The 19,533-nt window shown below is 43.0% G+C and overlaps 3 protein-coding genes across 3 annotated transcripts; 1 reads left to right on the top strand and 2 right to left on the bottom strand.

The window, feature by feature from the left end:
• Positions 1–1,750: 1,750 nt before the first annotated feature.
• LOC108095368 (uncharacterized protein F58A4.6) lies at positions 1,751–2,957 on the top strand. The gene is made up of 3 exons (XM_017196449.2): positions 1,751–1,999; positions 2,055–2,438; positions 2,535–2,957. The coding sequence occupies exons 2-3, from the start codon at positions 2,055–2,057 to the stop codon at positions 2,805–2,807; spliced, it is 657 nt and encodes a 218-aa protein (XP_017051938.1). The 5' UTR covers positions 1,751–1,999; the 3' UTR covers positions 2,808–2,957.
• A 98-nt stretch (positions 2,958–3,055) lies between these two features.
• Positions 3,056–7,227, bottom strand: LOC108095367 (bleomycin hydrolase). Its single transcript, XM_017196448.1, has 5 exons — positions 6,996–7,227; positions 4,521–5,170; positions 3,866–4,341; positions 3,638–3,758; positions 3,056–3,580 (listed from the first exon to the last, which is right to left on the bottom strand). The coding sequence occupies exons 1-5, from the start codon at positions 6,997–6,999 to the stop codon at positions 3,365–3,367; spliced, it is 1,467 nt and encodes a 488-aa protein (XP_017051937.1). The 5' UTR covers positions 7,000–7,227; the 3' UTR covers positions 3,056–3,364.
• A 2,258-nt stretch (positions 7,228–9,485) lies between these two features.
• LOC108095317 (probable G-protein coupled receptor Mth-like 1) lies at positions 9,486–18,710 on the bottom strand. Its single transcript, XM_017196392.2, is given in 3 exon segments — positions 9,486–11,302; positions 16,619–18,446; positions 18,449–18,710. Coding segments are annotated over 2 exon segments (1,980 nt in total). The 5' UTR covers positions 18,603–18,710; the 3' UTR covers positions 9,486–11,302; positions 16,619–16,620.
• Between the last annotated feature and the right edge of the window lie 823 nt (positions 18,711–19,533).

Here is a 19,533-nt window from a genome sequence, read left to right on the forward strand (position 1 = left end):
AAAAGGAGATCAAGGATGAAAGCAGGAGGATGCGGACGAGTGATGGTTGGGGGGGACGGCACACGAGTTATCCCTTTTTGTGGAGACGCATGCGCGACTGTCGAGTGCAATTTTGACATATTGCTGACACGCCCACAAACAAATCTCTTGGTGGATCTGTCATTGCTCGACGAATACACGGAGTCCGGGAGTCTCCCCCAAAACTCTTCTTCATCTGGCGCACGTGCTCGAAAAAGATCCAACAATGTTGCTGCCGTTTTACGAAGCGTGAAAATTATGAAACAAAAATTGCATAAAAAATTATTCATAAGTTTGGTAGCGCAAACTTCAATACCCTGGTAGCTATAAATGAATAAAAAACTTAAACTATAATTTATTTTGAGTCGAAATTTGAAAAAAGGTGGAAGCAATTTTTTTTAAACAGATAATACTATTCATTAATTACTTAAATACACTTACACTAATGTTTTATACTTGCATATAAAATAAAACCACAAAATAAAATGGATAAGCTAATTTTAAAATTTAAATATATTTTTTATGCTCAGCAACTATTCAAAATCTACAATATGTTCACTTTTAAATTGAATTTGATAATTTAATTGAGCAATAATTTACTTTTATACATTTTTCTGCAAACTATAGTATTGTTTTAAGAGGGTATAATAGTGATAACAAATATAACGACATTTTGGTTGGTACAAATTATATTTTTTTATGGCTTGGGACCAATTAATATTATACAAAGCATATAAAAAAAAACTGTCGAGATTTATGTAAGGGCTTTTTTGGGGGGCAGAGAAACTGCTCGATTCGGCGGAAATTGAGCGCATAATTCAGAAAAATGTCGTGCCATAAAAATCGTGTGTTGAAAGAGGAAGAAGAAGAGGATACAGTCGAAGGAGCCGAAGAAGTCGAAGGAGAGAATATAGTAGAGTCGGGCGCACTTACCAAAATTAATGCCATCGATGACAACATAGCCAGCAACAATAAAAGGCAAACGCCAAAAATAGCCAGAATAAGAAGGGAAAATGGGAAATGGAAAAGGGAAAATCATGAATGGGAATAGGAATGGAGAAAAGTGTGGGGACAATGTTGCCGCTGGCTGCACAATTATTGCCAACTGCTAACAGATTTGTTGGCACTGAGCAATCGTGGAGCGAAACATTTGTTTGATAATGATAATGGCCATGTTGAAGGCCCACAAAAGATGCAGTTGCACTTCGGCGAAATTGAGTCATTTCCACGCGGAATTATTGACACATGGAGCAGCGAGCTCGGTCTGAAATTGAACCATTGTCGAAATTAAAAAGGGATTGCAAGTGCCATAACAATTTGAATTACGCGCCTTAAATGGATTCCACGACTTGTGGATTTTAACTGTCAATAGCTGTGGAATGTGATTTGAATTCTTATACTTTTAAATTAAAAGCATGTCTGCGGGTAGCCTTTCATTAATGCATAATTTTGGTTTTGGAAATCTTTAAGCATTGTTGATATTCTTAACATTACTCTTCAAATTACTTGTGTTACTTACATATTCTTGAATGGTTTTTTATATTAGCAAATATTCTTAAGTATCGAAGTTTATTAGTACACGAATATTAAAAAGGCTCTCAACTAAAAACAATAAAAGAAGGAAAGCCAATTTCATTTAAATTGTACAAAACCGATAGTTTCTGGCGCCGATAAACATACAAAATTTAAGCGTTGCCATATCAAATAGCTTTGGGATTTTTTGGCGGTCTGGCTGTGTTTATTATTATTCGGTGAATCCAGAGCAAAAACATCTAAATCTTCTAATAAAAGTGCAAAAATACAAAATAACACTTGATCTGCATTTGTCCTTTTATGAGACCTCAAACTAAGCTGATACGACAGTAAAGAGCTCCAGTCAAATCGGAATACTTCGCAAAATACTCTTTGCAAAACCCAGGAACCTGTGGAATGAACATACTGCCTTTGCTTACTCCAAACTTTTATAGGCTGCACAATTAAAGTATGTTTGTTAGCCAGATAAAAGGTGTAATAATAATCAACATAATCCTCCCCAGATGTCTGATAGCTTAATTGTTTGCGTTTGCGACTATTGGCAGCGCTGTCACTTCCTTAACCGTCCAAGAAGAGAAGCCGGTGGCTCGTGTCCAAAACCCAAATCCCTGAAAAGACTGAGCATTCAGGTGGACGCCATCAATGGGAACTACTACCTGCGTGAACTTCTTGAGCAAAAAGAGCTGGCGAGAGGACTCCAAAGTAAACATGGCGTTCAGTTAGTTTGGCTGACCCTTGAGCCGCCGGAAAAGGAAACCGTGGACTACCGATTCGCGGACATCCTCGCACACACTTTGTGGGAACACATCGAGGTGGAGCACCTCATGTCCTGGCTCTCCACATTAGGAGGTGGATTCTCTGCCCTTGGCGAGCAGTTCGAGCGATGTGTGAGTATTCCGAGCGACCCCGGTTTTTTTTTGCGGGAGCCAAAATACTATCTGTCTCGCTCTTTCTAATTCACTGACCTTTAACTACATTTTTAGGCGGAAACGGCCGGCAAGATATCACTGCAGCAGCTGAAGATTGGCCTGCGACTCGGAGATCCCTTCCTTCAGTCGCGGTGCAAGCTGTACTTCAGTATTTCGCTAATCCAGCGGGGTCAACTACGCACGGCGAAACACCTGATCCGGGAGCAGTACGCCTTCGCGAGGAGAAACGAAGAGAAGGATGTCCGCTTGGTGCGGATGTGCCTGGGCATTTGGCAGCGACTTAGCTATGAGTACGAGCAGCGGCGAATGCGGAAAAAGGGCAACTAAGACCACCCAATTTTGCTAATAAAATTATGTAAAATTGTAGATTAAATGGGAAGGAGATAAGAGGGCCCTGGTGTTCCTTTCGATTATTCCAACTGTGACTTGTAGGTAAAGAGAATTGTTTTCAATATATTTATTTAATATGTAATTGTATATACGTAAAAAATGCATTTACATTATTCATTTGTTTATTTCTCGTTTGTATTGTATATATTTTCAACTGCCCGCTGCAAAATCAAAGATAAACGTAATTCGAGGGAGAACTGAGAAATTTTTTTTACTTAGACTAAACACAAACAAAATTACGGAATTACAATATTACAGAACTGACAAAGATTGGGGGACTTGCACTGAATATATTGCATAGACGTGAACTTTGGAAAGCAGGAGGTGTGTGAAGACCTTGTAAAATGTGACAACTGGACAGAAACAAAAAAAATGTACACAAAAACTGAAAGGTGATAGTAACTCGAACACTTGGATTCCGCTCGAAGATTGCTGCTTGTAAAGCTTTGTATATATTATAATTAAATATATATGTGGATGGCGCCAGCTACTGCCTACTGCGCCAGCGTGCCCATGGGATCCCAGGCGGGCAGGACGATCGGATCCATGTCAAACACGCGCAGCACATCCTCGGGCACGTACTTCTTGTCCACAACTACCTCGAAGCCGAACTCCCTGAACCAGTCGGCGTTCATCACCAGGTAGCCCTTCTCGCCGCGATCCTCACCCCACGAGTTCTCCACCCGCAATTTCTGGGCCACGCCGCTCTTCTGCAAGTCAAATTTGTGGTTACTAGAGGTACAGAGGGATGCATTTGTTGTACTTACGTCCACAGAGACGGCGGTGAAGACCATGGCATGGGTCATTGCCGATTCGCCGTAAATTAGACGATCCGCCTTAGAGAATGTCGTTTGTATATCGATGTCAAAGACCAGCTTGAAATCGTGGCTGCAAGAAAATAACAAACGGTTAGAGATTGCCTTAACGACATCGGGATACAACTGCTCAAGTTATGGGCTCAAAAATCGAGATTTATAATTATTGAAAACACTTACACATCCACATCCTCGATGCCCTGCTTGGAGGCGAATCGCTTGCTGACTTCGCAACCGAACCAAACGGCCTCACCGGCCTTCAGCGACTTGGTGACCACGGCCAGGAGCAGCTCCACCGACTGGTTATTGTATAGGACGGGTCGGCCGTTGACCACATTACCCAGGCAGTCCACGGTGTATGCCTGGTCATAGCTACTCGTTGGCCGAGGATCGGTGACCAGGCACACCTTATCCTCGACGTTGAAATGCGGCTTAACATAGCGTTCGTAGAATTCCAGCGAGCTGACCGGACCGATGGACTGGTAGTTCTTGCTCTTATCGTAGTACTCCCAGGTGAAGGTCTCCGAGGGAATGCCCAGGCAGATGCCCACCACCTTGTAGATCTCGGCCATCTGCTCCTGGATCTTGCACTCGATCTCCTCCTTTGTGGGATTCGTGTCCAGCAGCACGCGCAGGTGGCGGGCGTACTCCCGAAGCTACAAAAAATATGGTATTGATTACATTATACAGATAGAAAACTAAATAACTGAAAATGATCTAGGTTTAATCTAGAAAAGAGGAACTAGTTGAACCATGACTGTAGAACTTTATGAAGAAATCGTTTTTCTTAAAACAAGACCTTTAACCATACTTGATAATCTAAAAGGTTTCTTACCTTGCTCTTCAGTATGGCGTTCATTCGTATGCTGGACTCGCAGCTAAAGCTCTCGGGGAAGCATTTCTTTGGCATGAGGCCGTGTTTGGTTATCAGGTTGACCAGCATGTCCCACTGGCCGCCATCGGAGGTGGGATCGAGGAGCAGGAAGGACACCAGCCGGCCGTCGACCTTCTCGCCCCGCTGCGCCGTCTTCACGATGTTGTTCAGGAAGTAGTTGCACCGCTCGATCTTGTCCCAGTAGAAGAGGAAGGCCTGAGAGAACTCGAACTCGTCCAGATTGTAGTTCTTCATGAATGGCAGGCGGATGCAGTTGAGGGCCGCGAACAGCCAGCATCGGCCGGAGCTCCTCTGGTTGGTCACCGGCTTGCCCTCCGTTTCCACCTTGTAGTTGAACACATGGTTGGTGGTCTCCAACGCCTTCCGGGACAGGCACACGTCGAAGGGATCCACGCGGGAGCAGACGTTCTGGGCCAGTAGATTCTTCGGTTCGCTGTAAAAGTTCTTGCGCCATTGCCCCAGCAACTGATCGGTGATCTCACTGGACACCTCGTCGACCCTGTGCGTCGAGTTCTTCCCGCTATTAGCACTATTGTTGTTCCCGGAGCCACCGTTTCCTCCTCCGCCACAAGATCCACTGTTGTTGTCAGCTGCAAGTAAATGGGAGCGGCAACGTTCGCCGGATATTGTGTGAGTTTCTCGAACGGACTCGGTCGAATAGTATATCGCCGGCTGCTGCTGCTGCCACATCTTGACCAACTTTTGATTCAAATTTGTATTTGGATCTTGACTCGGTTTCGGGGTCTTGATCTTGATCTTCTTCACCGCCCGCCTCACCGCCCAAACTGGAGGAACGGGTAACCCAGAAAAGAAACCAAAAACGAGAATTTTGTGGTGACGGTGCAGATAAAGTGAGTAATTTTTGCTACTAACAAACCGAAACAGTGTACAGGCACACAATTACAAAATTTGGAAAAACAAATCTCAATTTAGGGCGACGTCAAAGGGCGCTTTGGAATGAGACAGTAAAACCCTACAACAATTGATGATTCAAAATATAACGCTTGATGCCAAGTAATTTAAGTTAACTCACAAATGGTAAAAGGATTTATTGTTTTGGTCGCTTGTCAGGTTTACAACTCCGATTGCATTTTAAAATTTCTTCAAAAAAAAAAAAAAAACATTTTTTTAAACATCTACAATCAAAATAAAAACGAACTAAAACAGCTGAGCTGTTTAAAAATAATTGGCAATTAAATTGAAAAAGTATGCGCTAATTTGCAGGCCAGTTTTTAAGAATAAGACAGATGTTTTGCATGTGCTAATGGGCAAAAATAAAAATAAATTAAAAATTGTATATAAAAAGCCCTTATTCAATCGTTTTTCTTTTTTGAACAGCAGCTGTTATCGGTTGTAAAAACGAGAACGTAGAATGGGAGATTGCTTTTGATAAGAAGCGTTCTAAGACAATGGCGAAAAACCTTCTAAATTTACCTTTAAATTTACGAAAATGCAACAAAATGGATTTTAAATCTTTCTGCAACATACAAATTAAACAATAAACAATAATTTGAAAAAAAAAATCTATCAGATACAAAATTCGCTTCAGCTTAGTTCCGTAGAAGCGTTTTGTGACGCAATAGGCAGAAAAAAAATCTGGCGAAGATCGGCATTATTTCCTACTTGGCCGACTTCCAGGGCTTCCCACCCGTGAAGTGGGTGTGGCTGGGGCACAAAGGCAAAAGTGCAAAAAGATGGGGAAAAAAGTAAAAGAAATAGAAAGGAACTAAGACAGCTGCGGGGCGATTAACATTGGCATTACCATTATGCACTTTGGATCTCTCATCTCTTTCATTCTGTTCGTCGTTTACTGTGCTTTGTGTTTATTATCTACTTACTTTGCCAGGTGTGTGCGTTGTGTGTTGTGTGTGGGTGATGCTGATAAGCGAAGCTAACGGGTTAAAAGCCGTTAAGAAATACCTATTTAAGACCGTTATGTGCGAAAGAGCAGGACGATGCAATTAAGCCAGAACCAGTTTAACGGGACTCACACACACTCACAAGTAGCGGGTGGGGAGCCAAAGAACGAAGGAAAATGAAGACAAAGAAGAGAGAAAGACTAACAAAGTGCCATTTAAAAAACTTTCGCGGAAAGCCGGTACAAAAACAATCTAAGCACATAAAAAAATAAATACAAAACAAATAACACGTTTGACCAGTTTAGCAAATAAAAAAACAAACAAATTTGGGTGAAATTTTACTTTCGTCTGGGTTAATTTGTTTTTGTTGCTGGGGCGTCAGCATAACTTCCCTTTCTCTCTCTCTATCCAACACTCACACACACGCAACACCCGCAAAAAGCAACAACAACAAAAGAAATACGCCCGGAAATTATTATTTTCACTTCGAAATTGTTGAAATGCACCAAAAATTACTGCATTTCTTTCGGATCCTTCCTTTTGTTTATGAACTTACACATAGTTTACGTTTATTTGCAGCTTTTCACTTGTTATGATTTTTTCAAGCACTGCGGATTTTGTTTGGCCTAAATTCGGGTTTTCTTGACTTTCCGGCTGTGTTTGCAATGCTGGCAACTGCAATTGTATTATGCGCAATTTGGCCGCAGTTTATTTTGTTAATAATGTTGGGGGAAAAATGGAAAATCAAGATTTTCGATCAGTGTTAGAGATGGGCTATTGTAAAAGTAAGGTATCGATAAATGGATGATGCATTGCTTTCGATACTAGTGTATGTTATATCATGGGCACCCGCGATAAGTGTGGTGCGTGGACTAGCTAACTATGGCGTTGATCAATATCGAAATTTTTCAACACTATTTTTATATCCGTAATTCATAGAGTAAAAGGCTTTTCATTGGCAAGTATGCAACAAGTCGAAAGGCTGTATATATATTTTTAATCATAAGTATCAAACGCGTCGATTTGACTGTCCTACCGTATGAACGACGAGAAATCGGAAACAGAGCTAAAATTTTGAGATTAAAAATGGATCTGCTCGCGAATGCGCCTGCGTGCATACTTTAGCATACTTTAGAGCGCTGCTTTGAATGCTGAAATGTTGCGCGGTATTTTTATTGACGTGTGACCAGGAGTAATTTGCTTTTGAATTGTTGCGCGGGGTTTCTTATGCCTTAGAATTTTACATAAAAGTCTTTATTTTTGATTGTTTAGGATTTAGGCACTAGACTATAATAACTATGTATTTAAAAACTCCTTTCATTACAACCCCCAATCCATATCATCTCTCAAAGTTAGAGAGCATTACATTACATTACGTCAAAACTGTTAAATTTTAAAATTTAACAAAATTTAATTTAAAATTTAAGTTTTTAATTTTATTGACATTTAAAAAAAATACATCTATGATATTAAATTATAAAATAAATTCTAGTGCAAATGCAAATTTTTCCCAACGATTCGGTTGTGGTGATTCAGTGGCAACCGACGTAATCATAATTTTGGGTCAGTAACATAGCCAATATGTAAACTCGACAATTTTGTCGCAACACACTTCGTTTATTTATTTTTGCTATTTGCAGACGTGATGACGGTGTTACTGCCGGCGTATTTGAAATATTCAACCGGTTTTTGCTCTTTCAACATTGCCTCAAAGGTTGATTGCACCACAAACTGTAAGGAAAAACCACACCTGAGCACTGTGGGACTGAAAAGCACATTGTTTACCAACCCAACCAACATCTTAAAGAGAAATCTGACTTAAAAGTAAACAGTCAACAACAATAACGCTTTATTTAAACTAATAAGAACCGAAAGCATTGAAATACTTTTGGTATTGCGACGTAAGATCCTAAAAAGATTCGAGGTTTTCGGGATGAATCACATTGAAAACAAACAAATAAAATTTCCTTGTACCTGATTCATATAAATTAAGAGGTAGTTAAACGAATCTGGCCTTAAGATCTGCTCGTGTGTTTTCCATATCTAAATGTTATGATCTCGCCCGTGTTTTTGGAAAACAAACCAATTATTTGAATTTTGAGTGATTTGATTGCCACCCCAGCCGTTTCCACTGTAAGCTGCTGGCTGCTGGCTGCTGGCTGCATAAAACCGGATGGTGGCCCACTGTGCCCGGGGATCATTTGCATACAAAAGGGGACGACGAGTTGACAAACTGCTGGAGGCGGCGATAGAAGATTGTGCTCCGAGTCCCACGACGACAAAGGTTTGAGACGCCCGAGTCTGAAGTGGGTCACCATAATGCCAATTCCCAGGGGCAAAACCCCCAGCCCAAACACCCCGAGCACCTCGACAATCGAATTGAAAGACATTCATTCGCTGGTTCTTTTTCCGTTCACTCTCATTGATATTTTTGCCAAAAAGCTTTATTGTACCGTGAATACATGTAAACATTTTAGTGGTTTCTTAGTCAATGGCAATTGCCATAATCGTTCGCGTATTCTGCTGCGGGTGCATTCTGTAAATATCGGAGGCTGTATATCTGTATATCTATTCTATATAGCTGCGCATTCATGCCAAGTTTTCAGTTTTCAGTTTCGTTTTCGTTTTCATTTTCATTTAATTGCCATTTCAGACAGTTTTGTTCCGCATGTTTATCTATAAAATGTTCCCGCTCTGCGCTATAAATTAATAGCGAACAGGGGCGGCGGAGGAGGGGGCATGGGAGTATAGGGGTATAGGCTCGCACGCCTCCAAAAGCGAATTATTGATATATGCCTTATGAATGCCATACATTATATGATACTTATCGTTAAAATACTCTTGCTCTCGGGGGAAAATCATTCGAAAATCGCTTTTGGGGGCGAGAGGCCGCTGACTAAATGGGGGATTTGCAGACTTGTTCGTTCATATATCTTCCATGGGTCATCTACCAAAAGTTTTCTGATTCGGGGGGGACTTAGCATCGATTTACAAACTAGAACTTAGTCACTATTCGTTGTGGGAAGTAACAAGGATTTACTCGAGCTTTGGGGATCACACGCAAATGTGCATATACTTTAATAAATCATCGCTTAGCCAATAAGGTGTACAAAATACGTTTATATACAACAGTCAAAAGTTAGTATCAAAAGTTATGATCTATGTTGGTGTAAAGTATTCGCTGCCTTTGTTTCAGTCATTCGATAGTTTCATATTCGATTCGTTGCTTCGCTTAAAAAAATACAATCTACTTATTTAAAAAAAAGAATACATCCTCGTTGATTATGTACAATTAAACATATACTCTCCACTTCTACCAGTATCAGTATGGTTAATACGGTGAGAATTACTTTTGGCCTGAACACTTTGGAAGTTCAACTACATAATACAATGGTTACAAACGCACGTTGAACGTGCGAACGCAATTCGAGCAATAAATTAAGATTAGATAATTATAAAAAAAATGGTTAAATAAAAATAATGAGAAATAATGATTGTACTGCATTATAGTTTCTGCGTTTTCAAGACCTAAAATACATTAAATACGTTTGGGGATGGGGGAATACATTTGAATTGGCGCCACAGTCAGGATGCAGGACAACGGTACTGCTTGCTTGGAATTTGGGTCAGTTTGCGCATGTTTGAGTGTCTACTGCTCGTTCGTTGATTAATTAAAATCGCTTTTCTTTCCACCATTTAACCTTGATCGATAAGTATCGTTGAACTTTCGATGATCAATTTGATTGCTTCCGTGTGTCAGTGTGTGTGAGGCGGTTCTGTTTAGGCCTCCAAGTAAATAAATTTCATTTGTTTACTCTAGACATAAAAAATAACATACAGAAAAGTTTTCGGTGGAAAGATTATGCGCCAAACATAAAAATAGCTGCAGTCAGCGGTTGTTCATCCAGTATTCCAGTAAAAAAGTGACGATTAGGCAATGAAAGTGTCAAGAATATAAACACACACACACAGACAAGATGCATGCAAGCAGTGTCAAGTTAATGGAATCGTGGAGTCCCAATCAGAATCAGCTAATTTAAATGTTAAACATCCAAATGTGCATGTGTGTCTGCGATGTTTTTCTCACACTTGAGATTTGAGTCGGAAAAAGCAGAGCAGCCATCTAAAACCAAAACAACAAAAGTGCCTCAACAGCAAATTCCTTGTGGTTGCCACACAAACACACACACACACACGCATGCATTGTTGTTTTCTGTGTTTTGTTGCTTGGAAGTGAAAGAGCAACAATAGCTGTGCTTTGTTTTGTCTATTGTAAATTCCTGTTTGGCCGCACATTCCAATTGCCTGCCGCAAGTATTTCGCAACACTGACCGAAGTGAAGTGTCCAATTAGAACGTGTTAATGTGACCCGTACTGCTTTACCGTTAGTCAGCTTTTACTGCTTTTGCTTGTCGAGTTGAATTGAGTTGAGCTGGTTGACTTGATCATGACGATGAATAAAATAATACGTTTCTTTTGTGCCGGCTCAAATTGAAGTTGAATACTGGCATACTGAGTACTTTTTGTTCCACAGCGGTTGTTGGCCGATTTCAAAATCACGCGCAAGACGCTTTCACACACACTCACTCACTCACACAATTAGCTGGTCAGCTTGCTCGACTGTTGATCTTACTGTTGTTGTTGCTGTTGCTGTTTTCGATGTTGTTGCTGCCGTTGTTGCGATTGCGCAAGTGTGTGCTGCGTCTCGAAACTCCAGCTTTTGCTGCTTTTTATATAAGTATTTCTTCTTTTTTTTTCATTGCCTCCGCGCTGCGGAGCTGCCCATTGCCATTATTTCGCTCGTTCGGGGTCTGGACTTTTGTATCCGGGCCTGACTTTCGCATTGTCGCTCGTCTCAGTTGTCTGCAAAAAAAAGGCAAAGAAAGGGGGCACAAATAAGTACAAAATCGTATGATATGCGTGCGTGTGTGGGTACAGTGCTCCCAAAATATTAGCAAGTTCATTAGCTAAATCGGCTTAGAAATTTTACAATCCTAACATGAATACAAACATTTATACTGAATTACTAGGTATTCCTATACCCAAATTGTTTAAAAATAATTTAAATACCTCTTCCGGCTCCTGTTATAAATTCATCTACATATGTATGTACATGTGTATCCTACATACACATATACTTCTTTTGGACGCAATCAATCAAATTTTGTTAAAAAACAAATCAAATCTTTTTATGGTCAGACACATGGACAAATGTATCTCGACTAGAACATCTGCGGGTTGCTCAAAAACTTTCAAGAGTGAACGGCAAGGCAATTTCGGATTCCGAGATTTATTTTGTTTTCAAATTCCTAAGAAGAGATACCATGTGCAATATGATTTGAAGTGTGAACCTATGACCAACATTAGTTTCTTGATCAACACAAGCAAAACTCAGAAAATCAGAGTGCAATCTTAACCGAAGAAAAATCACATATAATAAAGGAAATAGAGTAAAAAAATGGATGTAATTAGCTGAGTTACTTTCTCAATTAGACCGCCTGAAAACTGATATTGCAGAGCTACTATTTTAACCGCAGCTGTGAGCCCATGACAACAATGCCCCTTTCCCAATGCCCCTTTCCCATTTCCCCTTTCCCCGTTCCCCTTTCCCCATTCCCCTTTCCCCGTTCCATCGACCTTCGATGGAGAATCAGATGACGACCGACGTTGCAGGCACAAATTAAAAAAATAATGCCCTGCGTAAAATGTAAATGGGCCACAGTGCAATTATAACTTGAAAAACTGCAGAACGTACAAATTAAAAATTGCCGCTAAACTCAAATTAACGCGAAGCATGTGTGCGTGTGCGATTTCGAGTGCATCTGGAGATCGCGATTGCGATCGCGATGGAGATCGAGATCGAGAACGAAATGGACATTAAGCAATCTTGCATCAGCATTTTGGCTGATTCGTGTAAAAGTCAACAGGAAGGAATTCATTAAGATGCCAAGTAGTTTGCTCAGAAGCAGCAGCAAACTACAAACTATAAAGATAAACGCTGACCCAGATATAAACCTTAAAGTTTCTCACTTCTTTTCAGTCGATTAGATAACCCAGCGAGTCAGCTTTGCTTCATATTTCTGTTTTCTCGGTTCAATTTCAGGGGAAGTCTCGGTCACGTTCGCCAACGAATAAAACTATCTGCACTTCGGGGGGAGAAATAAAAATAAATCCAATAAGCTAAACGGAATTCCGTTGACAATGACTATAACTCTATAATTACTGGCGTTATATTCGTATTACTAATTACTCCGTGTGAACTCATGCTGAACAATGCACCAAATACAAAAACACAAATTGGCTAAATAGGTGTTTAAACAAATATTAAATAAAATCACACAGTATTAATTGCTGATGGAGATAAAAGGTGGAACTCAAGCGTGGCCAAGCTCATAGTTCTCAGCCAATTTTCCGCTTTTTGATCATGATCCACGCATTTACACACCATGATTGCTGGCCCACACAACATAATCACAAAAAATTGCCTAAGAGAAAGTGATTTTGTGAGGGAGATCTCAAAATTAGATTGCAATCAAAAGATTTTCTGTAAACTACATTCGATTGTTGGAGAAACTTTATAAGAAATGATCTACTTTTAAGTTATTTGGTACTATAATTTGATTTATTTTATGAGGCATTTAAAATATGTGTAGAAAATTGGTACAGTTGCCAACATTGCAGAATATACATTCTTTGTTGCTTATCTACTTAGAAGCAATAATGTTCAGTTAATATCCCACCTTTCTTACTTAACTAATTTTTTCATTGTTCACCGTTCTTTTGTAGATAATTAATTATTAATTTATAGTTAATTTGCTACAATAAGCCTCACTGTATAATGTATGATTTATAGTCAAGACCTAAAACCCATCTCTGACCACGAATCAGTGCTGGAGTTGCTCAGAACTTAGTGTGTCAAAAGGGCTATGACCACGTCTCACCGATCGTGGGCTGAATAATTGCAACGTGTGTTGCCGTTGCCGTTGCCGTGCATTTATTGTGAATTTATTATGCATCTGCATCTGCATCCGTGCAGTTTTGCCTGACAAAACGAACGCACCCGGCAACTTCACTTTCGCATCGTCGCGGTGATGATGAGCGTGACGGGGACACGCCGCTCTGGGATTATTCTACACTCAAAAAAAAAGAAGTCGCTCGTTTTAATCCTTGAGAAGTGCAAAAATACCCAGCACATTTGTTCTACACATAGAAAACTGTTTTGTGTTACAGAAAAAGCGGAGCTATTTATGAAAACAACTCTCTATAATCAAAAAAAAAGTTTGCTTTTTAGTTTTTTCCAGTGCAAATGAACACAAATGGCACAGCAGCTGCATTTTATACCCTTGCAGAGGGTATTTTATAATTAAATTCATTCAGCAGCTTGCAATGCAGCGAACGAGACAATTCCGACCCTAAACAGTAGGTAAACACACTATATAGTATATACTTTATAGCATTCGAGTTATAGCCATGTTGGACCTCCCTTTTGTCCGATTACAAGATCTATTTATCAAAATAATTATCAACATGGCACTAAACACCCAAAGGGTAGTAAATGTTGGTTATAACTTTTTCGGTTGGAGGATATAGGTGAAGTTTATTTTAAAACTTCAAGTTGAAGTTGAGTTAATAACTATATCCCTTGTTAGAATAAACCGCATTTCCAGATATTTCACTAAAAAGTATTACTACTTCAGAAATAAGTTCCGTACAGCTGCCATAAAAACGAGATAATTATTTTTAAAAACCAGTACATTTTTAATATGCATTTAGGGGCCCATAAAAGTTCGGCCTGGGCCATTAACTTCCTCTCTTGTCTCTTCAGTTGCAACACGCGGTTGCAACATCGAATGCAGGTCACTGTTGTGCCCCTTCCGCCAAAGACAATTTATATCCCCGAGATACCAAGGCCAAAACCCAATGTTTTCTGCTTTGCTTTCTCCTTCGCTCGCCGTAATCTCGGACACGCAGCACCTGTTTACCCCAAAATACGGATTGCAAAACAGAGCCACGTTAAAAGGCAAATAATAACCCGAGAGCAGAGATACTATATACATTCGCACAACAATAACTCGTATGACACTCGCAAAAAAAGTATACCCCATAAAGCAGAACAAAACTAAGACTCGTTCAATTGTATCTTGGAAACATAAATAAATTTATATTCTCAATTCCTGCCTAATTGGTTGTTTAGCTTTGTTAATTTGTATGAATTCTTTCTCAAATGCTATTCGGATGACAACAGTGTAGTCTCAAGTGAACGAACTCGTATCACATATCACATGAGAAGCAAAACATATAATATTGACACCAAAAACCGGTTTTCTGTATTTTTGGTGGTTGCATTTGACGATCACTTAGCTCGCATTTCGGGAGTCCTGTTCGTTGGATCAGGGTTTATTCCCTTATGTTCGAACAATTGCGTATTTGTCGAGAGGCGACTGTATTTCGCTTTGATGGGAAGGCATGACAATCGAATCGAAAGCCAAGTTCTGGTTTTCAGCTGGGTTTAAACGTGGCGGTGAGCCATTTGGTCCAGATGATGATGGCACTTCTGCTTGCCATGTTTGCCATGTCCACGGGAAATCGCTCGACACGGCGCCAGCGTATCGGTTTTCCGATACCGGACATTTTCCCGCTCGCCTTTTCGGCCAGTCCAGATTTTCCATTATCGCCGCCTGCGTGTGTGTCAAGGGTTGTGCTGATGGTTTTATTGGCCATATGGATATGGAATGGACAGGAAATCGCTCGACCCGGCGCCACAGTTTTCCGATGAAAAACGCAAAAGCAATAGCATCATTTTCATCTTTATGGACATGCTCGAAACTCAAGTGCTACACGCGAAATCGTAAACTTGGCACATGGTTGTAAAGCAACGTAATTTGGAGAAAAGGCCATGCCAATGCAATTGACAGCCGAAAAGAAAGGCCAACGCCAGTTTTCCCTGGGCCATAAAAAAGTGGAAACGCTCCGGAGTTTTCGGGCGGCGCCTTGCTGTGAATTCGCCCCAGGTAGCTCGGAAATTTCGAACCCTATTCCCTATTCCCCATACGATTGCGTCCAGAAACCCTCAATCACCAACATAGTTTTTCACTTAGCCGTTCAGCCATTCAGCCCTTCAAATGGTGGTTGTTGCTGCCAAAGCAAACAAATCCACTCTCTTCGCCGGACAAATACGGGCCAGCGTTTCAATATTTGTCGAAGATGATGTACTTAGGTGAGGGATATAGATAAAAAATTATCACACATGTGAGTCTACAGAGAATATTATCTAAACCGTCTAGCACAAGTGATAATCACACTATCTACTTGTTTAGTTTTGTGCCGGAAAATGGAGTTCGTGTTTGTTGATCTAGCCAGTTCTTTATTGCTTAATTTTATTGGTTCAACGAATGTGTTTCTCGGTGAAAGGTAACCAGAATTGGATGGTTTTCGTAGGTTTCCAGAAAATAATAATAATATATGGGTGTTATTTATTGTATTTAAAATAAGAGGAACTGTGAGAGATGAGTTGTTTTAATACTTTACAATCTTTAGTCCGTTCAAGAAATTTTAGTTAAGTTTAAGCTGCTTCTATAACACCTTTAGCAAACCTTTTCCTTTGAGTTAATCAAAATGTGAAATTATGAGAAAAGCTCTGAAACATAAAACCCTAAGCCTTTCAATGTTACCTCAATTGTAACACAAATATTACTCAGCCAGGAAAAATGCAAATGCTGACAGAAAAGTTGGCTGGTTAAATAAACTTTGGCAATGTGATTGTATGCAAACCATATGCAATAGCAGTATGGATATGATGTTGGGAAAGAACCCTTTCCCAATCACTCCACCTCCACCTCCACTCACACTTGATGCCACAAGTGCTTTTGGCCGCACCTGAACGTGTGCTTTGTGGGATCGAACCGGCTGTGGAGCGTGGCGAGACCGGCAAACCGGCGAACAGACGGACAGGCGGACTGGCGGACTGGCCGACTCATGGAGACACTTTGCATGGGGAGTGCGATAAGTCTATCAGCGAGTGTGAGCCCGAAGCCATACTATACACTCACATGCCACACGATAGTTCCCATTCCCGTCCACTGTTTGCCGCCGCCAAACAGAGCTATCTGTCTATCTAGGGAGCTGGGCTGGCCAGGCGGGGATTACGCCGCCTATCTGAGGGGTGTTCGTTCCACTTACGTTTAGCAGGCGGTCTCCCGCTTCACGGTGAGTACGGTGTCGTTGGCCGACTTCTCCGGCAGCTCCTCCTCCTCCTCCCCGGCCGCCATTGGGGCAGCTCCTCCTATTCCGCCGTGCTGGCTGTTGGCCAGACTGACGTTCTGCGTGATCTCCGTGCCGACGACCGTCGACGGGACGCCCTGGGAGCTGCCCGAGTGATGGACTCCGTTCGTGGTGTTCGTGATGTCGTGGCGCAATCGCGGACAGAAGATCCGGCGGCAGGCGGTCCACACCTGCGGCTGGCAGCCGACCACGATGAAGATGAAGACGCCCTGCAGGGCGTTGATCAGGTCGGTGAAGAACCAGGCGCCGTGCGGTCCGCCGACCAGCCAGGACAGGATGTCGGCTATCCAGGTGACGCCCATGACGACCACCAGCTTGAGGCACACCCTGCCCAAGGCGGACTTCTCCGTCGAGGACTTGACGTCGTCCCGCTTCCACAGGCCGCAGGTCAGCTGGTGGGTGGTGGACACGAAGAGGGCTATGTTCACGCAGAGCAGCAGTCCAATGGGTCCGTAGAAGTAGGCGAAGATCGAGAGGTTGCGGTTGTCGAACCAGCAGTACAGCTGCCCGAATCCCGGACGCAGCAGCGACGTCTCCGGCAGCTGGTCCACGCAGGCGGCCACGAAGGTGATGAGCAGCGGTCCGCCCCAGGCGTACAGCGAGTAGAGGACCAGGCGCAGGTTCTCCTGGTTGCGCTCCAGCGAGCTGGGCCTGAAGTCCCTGAACGTCCACCAGATGTTGAAGCACATCGTGTTCAGCCAGAAGAAGGCGGCCAGGAAGAAGAACTGCATGCCGATGGCCAGCATCAGGCAGCTGGCGCTGCCCGGCTGCAGGGTGGCGCTCAGCTCCTCGATGGCCAGCAGGACCTTGCCCACCAGCAGGCAGGAGACGTAGCACAGCTGGCAGCGCCAGTGGAGGGCGTGGTGGACTGCCTGCAGCATGAATCCGGCCACCAGGGTGGCGGCCAGGAAGACGATCGAGACGAGTATGCCGCCGGTGAGCACGGCCTTCTGCAGGTTCTGGTTGTCGAGCTCCTCCAGCGCGGGCGTCGTCGCCCCCTCCGCGGTGGTGTGGCCCGCCTCCGGTCGGAACAGGTGCTGGCAGGCGATGATCTTCACCTCGCCGGCGTGCTGCGTGTGCTCCAGGCAGTACTGCTCGGCGCTGAGGTTCTTGTGCGGCAGCTGCAGGCCGGCCGTGCTGCGATCCAGCCTGGCCTCCTGCCAGTCGCCGGCGATGGAGTAGCCGCCCGAGTGGGTGCACTCCGGCAGGCCGTAGCTGGTCAGGTAGCTGTTCTCCGGCAGCTGTGGCGCCAGCCGGAGGCGTCCGTCGTTCGGCTGGGCGGACTGCAGGTCGCAGTTCTTCAGCTGCGTGTTGTAGCTGCCCCACTTGCCGCAGCACTTGCGCAGCCGCAGCGCCGGCTGGTCCTTCTGCGCAAGGTTGGTGCCTCCGGGAGCCTCCAGGGCGTCGGCAGTGTGGTTGAGGCAGACCAGCGCCACCTCCCAGTCGACGCAGTAGTCCTGCGGCTGGACCAGCAGGCCGCGCTCCCGCACGTAGAGCGTGCCGTTGGGGAAGAGCATCACGTTGGCGCCGCGACTCCGGAAGAGCTCCTGCGCCTGGTCCGGACGGCAGTGGGGTCGCGCGTTGGGCAGGAAGCGCATGAAGCGCGGGCCGGCGCCGTGCGGCTCGAAGAAGCGCTGCTGCTGCACCAGGTAGACCATCGGCAGCCAGAGCGACTCGCTGCCGGCGATGCAGTCGCCGCTGGAGCTGGCGTTCAGGTACTCCCCAGGTGGCAGCACTTGTTCAGCTTTACGGTGGGCGGCGGCGAGGGGCGTGGCGGGGCATCATCGCCCAGCGCCGCACTCGAGAGCATCGCGGTGGCGGCGAGCAGCAGCAGGAGGAGCAGTTGTCCATGGTGGTCCTTGATTGACAGGCCGAAAGCCATCGTGTGGCCGCGTCTAGTTTTGCTCGCTTTTCTGGTTCTTTGTTTGGCCCCGATTTCTGCGATTTATGTGCTACGTACACATATTTCGTGGATGGGGTTTCTCTTGTGCTTTTTCCTTGGGTTTTTCGCGATCGTTTCGCTTCGTCAAATCACACTTTTCACTTTTCCTCTCTTTCGGCCGGCGGTGAACAAAACGTAAACAAGAGGAAATTTTAAAATTTCGCCTCCATGTGTGTCAAGCGTAAATCGGTTGGTTGGGCAAACAAGCAAATCGCGGGCGTGCTGGAAAATATCGTTGAACAAACAAACACGGGTTACAAACAGTTGGCCACGGACCAAAACAAAGAGGTAAAAAAAAGAAGAAAAAAAAAAAACGAAAAGGTCAACAAAAACCGGACGAGATAAACCTGTTGGCACGATAATCAATGTCTTCAGTTGACAGATTCGAACGCTCAAACTCGGACACAACTTTTATTGATCTGTGCATCAAAATCGTTCTACTTTTCATGATCCGTGTACCGAAATCATTCTTGTCTTTCATCTGTACACATAGATCAATCTTCGTGTACAATCTATTCGTTTTTGTTTTGAATTTAAACAAATGCGTTTTTACGTTTTCTCTTCGCTTGATGAATTATATGTTTCTTATGTTTCTATTTAATTAGTGTGACACAAAAGAAAAAATAAAAATAATTTTGTAGTTCTTCTTTATGGCATTTGTTGTATTTGTCACCAACATTTCTTTAACAAATTATTCTTGAAATGTATTTCAAGCAAGAAACAAACAAATCCTTTGGTTCATATCTTAATCTATTTTCTAGTACACTTTAGAAAACAAATTTAGTACCAGTAGGTAGCTGCGTTGTGGGAAAATGAGACCTCTTTCGGTTAGCGTTTCACTTGGCATTTAGTTAGCAACTTGCGTATTGTC

The sequence above is a fragment of the Drosophila ficusphila genome, unplaced genomic scaffold, assembly GCF_018152265.1.
Source record: "Drosophila ficusphila isolate 14025-0441.05 unplaced genomic scaffold, ASM1815226v1 contig_198, whole genome shotgun sequence".
NCBI classification, from domain to species: Eukaryota; Metazoa; Arthropoda; class Insecta; order Diptera; family Drosophilidae; genus Drosophila; species Drosophila ficusphila.

Excerpts from the sequence above, each read along its gene's own strand:
- LOC108095368 (XM_017196449.2), top strand. The coding sequence starts at position 2,055 with ATGTCTGATAGCTTAATTGTTTGCGTTTGCGACTATTGGCAGCGCTGT. Across the intron at positions 2,439-2,534 it reads GCGAGCAGTTCGAGCGATGT|GCGGAAACGGCCGGCAAGAT; the intron begins GTGAGTATTCCG and ends CTACATTTTTAG.
- LOC108095367 (XM_017196448.1), bottom strand. Across the intron at positions 3,759-3,865 it reads GGCATCGAGGATGTGGATGT|CCACGATTTCAAGCTGGTCT; the intron begins GTAAGTGTTTTC and ends ATTTTCTTGCAG. Across the intron at positions 3,581-3,637 it reads TCACCGCCGTCTCTGTGGAC|AAGAGCGGCGTGGCCCAGAA; the intron begins GTAAGTACAACA and ends TTTGACTTGCAG.